At 38.2% G+C, this 10,579-nt stretch overlaps 1 protein-coding gene across 1 annotated transcript; it reads right to left on the bottom strand.

Annotated features, from left to right (window-relative positions):
- Window positions 1–4,228: 4,228 nt before the first annotated feature.
- On the bottom strand, window positions 4,229–9,736 carry SUMO2 (small ubiquitin-like modifier 2; the record flags this gene model as incomplete). Its single annotated transcript, XM_008944553.1, has 3 exons — window positions 4,229–4,904; window positions 6,405–6,476; window positions 9,605–9,736. Coding segments are annotated over 3 exons (267 nt in total), but the record flags the coding sequence as incomplete, so codon positions are not given.
- Between the last annotated feature and the right edge of the window lie 843 nt (window positions 9,737–10,579).

Here is a 10,579-nt window from a genome sequence, read left to right on the forward strand (position 1 = left end):
TCCCAGTTCCCACTCCAGCTCCTTGCCAACTCATACACCTGTCTTTCTGCAGCACCACCCTGAACCCCACTACTCGGGGATCTCCACCAACAGCAAGCCACTCCACAGCACCACCAGCCCTGCCTCATCCCTCCCACATAAAGTGAAACTCTGTGGGCACAGGGGAAAACTCTTCCCCTCCAAGGGACTCAAACCACCTCATGAACACCAGCTGGGCCTCCCAGCATCTCCACATTAGAGTATGACCACGAGTCCCATGCTATTAGTGAAGAAACCAGGAAACCTCTGTAATTAAGCATCTTGAAGGCCAACCAAAAACTGAAAACAGGAATCAAAATCCAGTCTCCCATCTCCCCTTTATCCTCACACTCCTACCTCCTAACCACCAGGGAGAAGTGCTGTACTACTGAAGCATCCTGACACGAGGTACAAACCAGCAAGATAAATGAGAGGATTCAATTATTCACTATCGGAACACTTCCAGTTTGGCAACTGGTTAGCAGCCAGAATGAACAAACCCCAACAAGCCACAGAACAGAATGTATTCATTACACTGATAATATAATTAAGAATAATTCAAGTTATTTAAATTCTTTCAGATTGCCTTTTAGTGCTCCACAACAGTCCATCACAGCAGCTGATATAAGTGTAGGGAGAAGAGGCCACAATCCAGCACTCTTAATAAAAATCCTTCAATTTATTCTTCACTTTCAAAAGATGATGATCAAGGAAGCATCTAGTTTTTCATTTTTAGCTTTGACAACAAATTGCTATTCCTAAGAAATTCAGTTCTTTCCAACTGCCTGAAGCATAGAAAGTATTCTTTCTTTGAGCCAGTCACATTATATCTTCTCATTAATGTTGCAGTAACTGTCACAATAGAACCAGTATCCCACAGACAAAACAACAGCACTTAAGTTACGTTGTCTGGCTCAGAAGTAAGGAAATGAAGGCACCAGAAGGGAATATTCTTGCAAGAAAATCTTGCTTTGGCCATAACCTTTGCAGAAATGCTCTATCATCTGTTTTGATAGTGTAGTTATCTTGAAGCAGCAATTATCTTAGCACTACCTCAGGGATTTTTCTTTGTTGGGAATACCTCTCTATGCCAGTACAACAATCTCTCCCATGTTGCCACTTGGGAGTACTTCCTTATACTCCTAGCAGTTCAGCGTGTTCCATTTCAGACCAGCCCTGCATGCCAGAACCCCTGAACCAGCATCTTGGGCCACTTCACACTGATCCTCACGAAGAGCCCTCCTCTCTCTCAGTGGGTATAACCCACTGGGCAGATAAACCAAGGCACTGATTTTCAGGCATTAACTAAAGGTCACCAAAACCAGCTGCACTTTCAACCTTTCATTAGCCCCCCCTTTACATGAATAAAAATGCCTTACTTTTTGTGTCTGAAACAATCAGTTTTGGTTACATCTTTTGAAATAATTTTTTTACTAATTGGTAATGTCCATTTCACAGCTTAAACTGAATCAGAAGGACTGACCCAGCATATGCTGAAGGCCAGGTCTTACCATCCCTAAGAGCTCGCTGTTGGATCCAATTATGACTTACTCCGTTCTTTTTCATTTAAAAACCACCAGAGGAATATTAACTAAATTGCAAGGCAATCACTCTAGAATACATTACTTGAAAATTGTGGGCAATAATATAATTTGCCCAGGCTCTTCAAAGGTCCCAGCTGTTTAACAAACATGAAAAACTTGCCTCCCAGCTAGTGTGACAAGATCTCTGCCCAGTTTTCCTTTGTCCTCCGACATGTGAACTTCTTATAGTCCATCAGGCTACGAGGGTAAACACGAGAACTGTTAAACACCAAAGCAGACCAACCAGCCAAGTGAATTCCAAATAATTCAATCCAAATTGTTGCTCACCCTGGACTCCATACCACTTCTGAATCATCTCCCCTAGCAGTAGCTTTCCTAGTTAAGGTACGTCACAGCAAAGCCACTTAGGTCCCAGCCAACAGAAATCAGAAGGTATATTCTCTAGCAGTGGAGGAGCAGTACTGACAAACAAGTTCTGTCCTAAGGAAAATATTTGTAAGATCATACAAGAAGAGTTCTAAAAAAAAATACTTTTGTTCAAGTTAGTATTTCTGCATTGCTGTGAACACAAATAGGTATCAGAATGTCCAATTCCACTTAATTTGCGAGACTAATTCAAATTAAATGTTTGAGGCTCTTAAGAAACTAAGTCTCTTTAAGATCTTTGAGACTTTCCTGATTTTTCTCTCATCAAGGAAAGACCTCTTGTTAAAGACCATTTTATCAGTTTTTGATGGCAGTCTAACATCACCCAGCACTGAGCAATTATTTCATAAACATGAGGAGCAGGCTCAGGTGAAGAGCAGAAAAACATTAGAAACGGAGAAATTTAGCTAAATAGTAGAGGAAATTTCAGTTTGTGCTGAATCAAGGTGTACTTCTAAAGCAGCCACACCAATTCAAAGGTACAAAAGCCTCTGTTTCTCATTTTTTGCACAGGGGAATTTTGGCAAGCTAATCAAAATTCATGTTAAATGGTCTCATTTTATTAATGAAACACTATGTTACAGGAATCCTGCACATAAGTTCATGACAGATGAAGTACCACTATTAATTCAGGAGATTAAGACATTCCTTTTAAAACATGTTGTTCAGTACCTGTCACTTCACTTATGTTGCCTCAGGAAATTAAAAATAGTAGACAAGATACAACAGGGAGTTTTGAGCTTCACAGTCTTAATCTGGGCTGAAAAAATATAGTACTTAAGGAGACCTCACCCTTTCTTCAGAAACTAGAGCAAGTCCAAACATCTTTTTTGGCCAAACAAGATAAAGACAGCTTTCTCCTGGGAAAACTCCTGGCATGACATCAAGTTGAAAGAATTTTACATACTTATCATTAGTCTGGCCAGGTTGACAGCCAGAGATACTAAAGCCAATGAATATATTCTACATCTAACCTATGAAAGGTGTTGAAATATATTCCCCTCATCATCCTTTATTTCAAAGGTGTTTTTTCCAGTCTGTTTTGACTTTGGATATGAAAACATGTTCACAAGAGAGAATTCCAACCTTGCAACACACCACAGAAGTCTACAAGCTACACACCAGAGTAAGAAATAGTCTGTTTAGCAAAATTTCCTAGCATTAAAACAATGGCCTATAGATTGCATCCTTCAGCTACAGACAAAAGCAACTGCAAAACCATGTGCTGTTCTTCTTATAGCTACAGTAGATGCAATTCATGTAATATCAAATGTGTTAAAATCGTGACAGACCAAACAGATCCATCAGCTAAATGCACAGACCCACCACTTTGCCACCAAGTAACAGGATTTCCAGACCCAGCAGGCACAGGTAATAATCACTTAGTAACTACCACAATATCTACCACCAATGTGTGATCTAACAGCTTAATATCTAAAAGATCATTAACTTAGTGCAAACTGCAAGGTATTAGAACATTTGTAGGACATCAGAGAACAGTTTGGAGCTGTTGACAGGTATATAATCTTTCATGAATGTCCATGGATTTCACTGCAACATCTGAACCTCCTTGTGAGAAAGCTCAAAAGCATCCTTGTGGGAAAGGCTCATGAAGAACATTCCTGTCACTAGCTCCCTTCAGTACTTTGAGCCCTTCCTTTTCCAAGCAGAATGGCAAAGGAGAACTTGGAATCTACACCACCACAGCTAAATACACCCAACACCAGTACTCAGTGTTTTATTTTTGCTTTAAATTTCCAAGCACCTCCCGTTTGATACCATGGCAAACTGAGTGGTTAACAAAATTACTTGCTCTTTTTAACTGAACATTTACATCAAAAAGTGTTCAAATACAGAGTTTTAAGGAAGATACTGTATCAATATTGATATTTCTAACAAAGACTGGCAAAAAGAGCTCAACCCAAAGGCATTAGTAAGTGGTTCAGCATTTTGCAGCTTGCCTAATCAAATATTTTAGGCTCAGCAGAACATACACACAAAAAAAAAAAAAAAGAAGGAAAAAAAATTCAAAAGGAATACAAAACTGACTTCTGTTTCAACTAGTGACTGCCTCAGAGGTCTCAAGGAAGCCTTTCATTCCTGATAGTCTTCTGCCTGTAAAAGGGGGATTATGCTTACTTACCACATAGAGAGCCGAGAATTGAGAAGCATAAAGCACTGCAGGGAAAGAAATACAAGTGCTGAGTACTATTACTCCACAGAAAAATAAAGAAAACTGGTTATTTTAAACAAGAAGTTTATTTAAACAACAAGACGCTTTACTTGAAGGGAAAACTATCTAGGATTTTTTTTTTTTTTTTAAGAGTAATTTACCCCTACTTAGACAGAGATTGCTCTACATGTAACAGCTACGTACAAAAAAGTTATAAAATTGTCCTTGGTTTTACAATGATAAAAGAAAAACATTGAAAATTATCCAATCAAAAAAGGTATGCAAGGTTTTTGTTTTTTTTTTTAAACAGTGAGAGCAAAATAACTTACTGGAATATAAAGATAAAAGTAGAAGGAGCATGCCACTAACGGAGAAAGGGGCATTTTCACAGAACCAGTTTGTTTTCCCACCCCATCTCCATTAAATGTTGATCAAAACATACCATTGGCCATTGAGTTAAAAAAAATATGCATTATGTCTGTGCACATACACCAGTTACTTTATGTACAATAGAAGGAATAGGAAAAAAAAAAATCAAGAGAGGAGAGAGAAAACTATACTGCAGTAGTCAGGATGTGCTGAACCAAGTCTCATTTTTCTAATTGTAGATGTGTTGCCTGTGGGAGCACAGTTCTGGAGCGGAAAGTAGCAGGTTCTTTTTTTGTGTTTTTGTTATTTTTTTAGTAAACTCCTCCTGTTTGCTGCTGGAACACATCAATTGTATCTTCATCCTCCATCTCCAACTAGAGCAGAAAAGAGAAGGAAGGCTTTCAACTCTTCTCAGAAAGCTGGGTTATTCTTACACTTCCTATCTTCATGTTTACTTTTTATGACACTTAGCCCAACCAGCCCCACTCCCCTCCACCATCATCACTTTGTACATTTAACCTACACCTCACCGTAACTCTAAAGCAAAAAAATGACACGGAAAAAAAAAATGCCACTTAACAGCTGTTGTTCTAGAATGAATTTAAGTCTGTAACTTCAGGGTGCACTGTATGACTCCTATGGAAGATTGGCACCCATAAGATTTTAGTTCTGCTATATCTTCTTTCTCCTGTTTACTCCCTCAGTTTACCTTAGAACATTGCCACAATTCCACTGAGCTCCTGTTGTTCAAATGTGCAAATGGCTTCAGCTACAGCACTTAAAGAAAGCAGACTAACCAACCAGGCAGTAAAATAGAAAAAAAAAAAACATTAAAAACACTTTATGTGGTCAATGATGTAATGGACTGCCAGTGAGGAACAGTGATATTTCATTAATACAAGTCTCCTCCTACAGTTGATATCCCTGGGATGTTAGTTGTTACCTACTGACATCTGTTACCTACAAAATCTATACTAGGACTGAAGGAGTTGCTGTAACTCCTCTAAGTTATAATTTCTAAACAGTCTCAATTTTTGCTCTGGAAAAACAAACTGGTCTATGGCATATACCACAGCTATAAATAGACTGATTCTTAGCTTCAGCATAACGTGGATGGAAAGAAAAGCACCCTGTTGCCTCAATTATCAGTATTCCAAGTTTAAAAGTTGCATAAATTACGACCGTAAGAGAGATTTTTTCAGAGCAACTGCTCTGAAAACACAGATCTACCACAAACCTTCTAAAAACAAGAGTCCCTTATTTTGTTACAAAGCACATAAAACTGTATCACTTGGAAAGGCTGATTAAACAGAGCTATGTGGAGCAGTACAGAACAATACTCGTCTCAGTGAACCGTTCTGTTCTTGGAATGGCCTCCACTAAAATCCAAACTTCACAGGATTCATTAATTTTATGCTGCTGGAACAGAGCTTCAAATTACAAATAACGGAAAATTACTTTTGTACTACAAATGCAAGTTTGCAAATAGGATCTCTGATAACATCCCTGCAAACTTTTATAAAAAAAATAAAGCTACTGCTTCAAGAAGAACTCAATTCTTAACTTACTGATTCTTATCTTAGAGCTGGGACTCAAAGTGACAGTTTTAGAAGACTCACCACCTGTACCCTGCACTTCACTTTTCTTATTTTATTACTACAGTGATACTCATTCAAAACACTCCAGAAGTTTTAGATTTCACTTCCAATAATTCTATATCAAAATAATGGGGGGAAAAAAAGAAAAATCAACAAAAAAAACCCAAGCTCTATCACTTAAATATCCAATTCCACAAGCATTTTATATGCAATAGAAGCATCTGGTGCAGCAGCCAGTTTCCAGCAGAGCCCTGAAGCCTCCCTGCTGCTGTTTACCTGTGCGGGTGTGTCTGTTTCATTAATTGGCTGCCCATCGAACCGGAATCTGATTTGCCTCATCGACAACCCCTGGAAAAAGAGAAGTAACACAAAGGGAAGTAAGTCTGCTGTGAAAGTACCCACTAGTTTGCTCTGGAACTTGCCACTAGGATTGCAGCACGATCATTAAAAGCCACCATTCACACTGCATGATATAGATTCTGCACTCCCCTCATGCACGGACTTTAAGGCACTTTGCTACCAATCCTTGCAATCTGTTTTGTATTAAAAATTGCACTGTGTCCAATAACTAAGGGAAGCAACAGTGCCCCCACTGACCGCAAGGGAAAATAAAGCAAAGTCTCACCCCAAAGTCCAGGGGGTTTATAGCGTTTTTTAACAACTCACTGAAAAATTAGATGTGACACTCTGGGTAACAGATGTCAAACAGTAACATTCTATACTCCTTTTTGATCCTCCTCAAAAGCAAAGGTATTCTCAAGTATTTTTTCCAGAAATGCAACCACCAGTTATTAGCCTGCAGCAGCAGTGTAGGCAATGGTAACTTTTTGACCTTGAATTCCTATTAACAAGAAATCAAAGTTTTTTCCATGCACAGCTAGAACTTTTTTTTTTTTTTTAAAAGGATCATCTACTTCCATAAGTTCCTGAATAGTATTTTGAACTAGCATTTCTACCACACAATAATCATCTTGCTGACCTCTTCCATCACTAGAAGACTACCCCAAAAGACTAATTCTCATTTTCACTTGAGCAACCAGATTCAAAAAAGTAACTGAAGAGCAACAATCCCTTCTACTATTAGCATAAATCTTGAATACATGTTAGTTTTCAAAGGTATTCTACAGCACACTACTTTATACACAGCAAGATTAATGAAGTTTGAGGATACAACCAGAACCAGGAACCTTGATATCTCCTCCTTTCCTAGTTCTAACTACTCCCTCTATCGAGTATCTAAACCCACAAGAAGTCTACTTGGTTTTGAAGTAAATCAAATGTATTGCACAACACTGCCTCAGTGTCTCTGAATTAGAAGTTCTCATTTAGCCATGCAAGAGCAGATGTAACAAGAAAACCCTTGATGTAGCAGTTATTTTTGAGAAACCGATTTTTCAGGAAAAGTATTTTAATAAAGAAAATGAGTGAACTTTTTGTTCTTCACAGTTCACAGCAAAATGCTTTCTCTAGTGTGACTAAGATGTCACCCAGTGTTCACTCAGAACATCATCTCTTTTAAGAAGACCATGTGGCTAAGTGTCATGGCAGCAACACTTCTTTGCACAGCAACATTTGGTTTGAGCTGTTTTCTCTGACATTTTCTTTCTTAAAATATATATTTGCTATTCCAAGTGTTCTTTTTTTTTTCCAGGTTCCTGACAACTTTCTGAGCTGAATAAATGCTAGCAGAAAACATAGTGAAAAAGCTGTACCTTGGTGAGATTAGTATTCACAAAAAAAATTAAGTATATTCCACGGCCTTTTTTTTTCACCCCACTTAAAATAATCACAAATAGTCACCTTCTACATGTATCATTAAAGATTTAGTTGCTTCCATTTTAGGTCTACTATGTGCAGTACATTATTTTCACTCTTTAAAGCTGCTATATTCTCTACTACATGCAGCTTCCACCCATCCAAAATGAAATGTGAAATCCACAGCTGAAGAATTTTAAGATTGGGTATGCCTGGTTAGAAGTACGAACAAGATCTAACTTTTAGAGACATGCAGAACAAATGCTTTTCAACAAAATTTGAGAAGTAAGCACCTAAGAAAAAAAACATTAAGACAAGTCCATCTCCACGGAAATGCCCTCTGGATAGCTACTGGCTTAAAACCAAAAATGAGAAAAAAAATATGTCCCATTCTAAAGATTTCTTTTTTCTCTCCAGTTGACACCTTGGTTTTGGCTGGCTGTTTGGTTGGTTTTCCCCAAGCAGATTAGAAATTAAGTTGAAAAATTTTGGGATCTTACTTTTGTTTATATCCAACTAACTGAAGTATGAACAGTATTTCCAAAATAATCTTTCCCAGGATTTTACAGACAATTATCCAATCCTCAAACTCCCCAAAAGATAGATATAAGGGCACTTTATGTTCAGAAAAAGCAACACAGAACAATTTACATAATGTAACATGGATTTGTATGGCAGAGGTAGGAAAAACAAGCCCACAGCCTCAAACATTCACTGGTTTATTCCCAGAACACACATACAGGAACACATTCACATGTCCAGTAAGAGTAGATTCCCCCTGCCTTCATTCATAGCACTGTCCTATTGCCTCAAAGGGTAAACCAAAGAGGTACCAGTCCGTATGTTAATTAGTTTGGGGTTTTTTCGTGGTAAAATAGTTACCTCAATATTTTATACTGATTTTACTGTATTCAACAGTGCCACTGAATACCTGTGTTTAAAAAAAACCAAAACCAAACAACAATTCCAAACTGGAACGGAACTTTTTAAAGGGAGACATTAATTAAAAAATCATGGACAGCAAAGACAGAACGTTCCTAACCAGAAGCCTCAGAAGAAAGTGTTAAATAGCATTACTCCTATACAGGCATTTTTAAAGCTTGTAATAGCTGCCTGTAACTTCATAGGTTGGCTGCAGTTGCCACTACATTAGGAAAATACTTTTTGTCCCTCAGAGGATTAATTTGACAACTGGGCCAAAAGAGAAAACACAAAGCTCATCATTTAAAGAACAAGCTCCTTCTCAAGCTAGACACCTTTAAACCCTGTAGTACTCATTGATAATGTCTCATTTTAATATAATAATACTAAGCTAATAAACCAGAAGTCTGTGACCAAAACAAGAAGTTACTCAGAGTTATAAAAATACCTCTGATTATCACTCATCTCTCTACCCCAAGTTCATACCACAGGTTCCTAACCTCTCCATATTGGCATTTTTGAGCAGCAGAGTAACAGTTGCCTCCCAACTGCCTACACCTCTATTGCTGATTTCACAAAGGTAACAGCAGATCTTTATGCATTTCCTGTCACAACCCTGTCAGTCCATGCTATAACACATCCTAAGAACAACATGCTTCCCACAGCACAATCAGTTTCTGTTAAAGCTTTATAATTTTGCATATTTACATAGTTTTAAGACTTTACTGCTTCATCTATCTCTACAGAGATGACCTTTCCCCCACACGGGGGTTCTCCTGGTGATCAAACAAGAGCCATACCTGTCGTTCACAATAGGCTTTCATTAGTTTACTAAGTGGTGTGTGCCTCTTAATCTTAAACTGCACCACAGACCCATCTTGCCCTGCCACCTTCAGATTAATGTGGTCATTGTTTTCAGTCTTCACTCCTTCCTGTTGAGGAAATAAAAGAAAAAAACAAAAAAAAAACAAACAACAAAACAACACTTTTTAAAAAGGTATGAAACAAGAAGTTAACATTTTACCAAAGTGCAACAGGTCATTAAAAAGGAGGAAATAAAGATGATATAGCTGTTTATCAACTTGAAACTTTGATTTAGGAAATAAAGGTCAGTATCTTTTATCTGAAAATGAAAAAAAAAGTCATACAAAAAAACCTCAAACCGTACTAATATTAGTTGTCACTCTTGAGATTGGCTAACATTCAAAGTAGCAGTGAAGGCTTACTAGGTCAGTTGTTTTACAACTAAAAAGAAAAAAAATAGTTGTTTCTATCAAGGGCAAAATAATATGCAAAAATACAGTTGCCAGTCAAACGAATAAAGTTATTTATGTTACAACTGTGATCTCAACCACTAGCAAGTCTCTCTCTTGCCCTATTTCAAACTTTTTCATTTCAGTCGAGGTACTTCTGAAGAAAACTTTAGGATGTTTTAAAAGGCTGTAACTGGAAAAGTGACAAAATCTGGAGAGTACCAAGCTTTCTCCTTCAGAAAACGTTTAAGAAAAAACTCTCCTGAATAAGCAGTCCAACCCTCTCACTTCCATCAGAAGCCACATGCAGAAACTGCAGAGAACCAACTTCTAACTCGGCTGCTCACGTTCTGATCCGGAGTACCCCATCAGAGGCGAAGAGAAGACTCAACGCTACCCAGCTCCTGAGGTTCTCGGCAGCATTTTCATCTTTGTTTTCTTTAGAAGTGGCCGGAAAAGCGGCGAAGGTGGCGGGGCCGGGGCGCGGGTCCCCGCCATGTGACAGATGCCCCGCAGGCCGCG

The sequence above is a fragment of the Merops nubicus genome, unplaced genomic scaffold (assembly GCF_000691845.1).
Source record: "Merops nubicus isolate BGI_N331 unplaced genomic scaffold, ASM69184v1 Scaffold41227, whole genome shotgun sequence".
Lineage (NCBI taxonomy): Eukaryota > Metazoa > Chordata > Aves > Coraciiformes > Meropidae > Merops > Merops nubicus.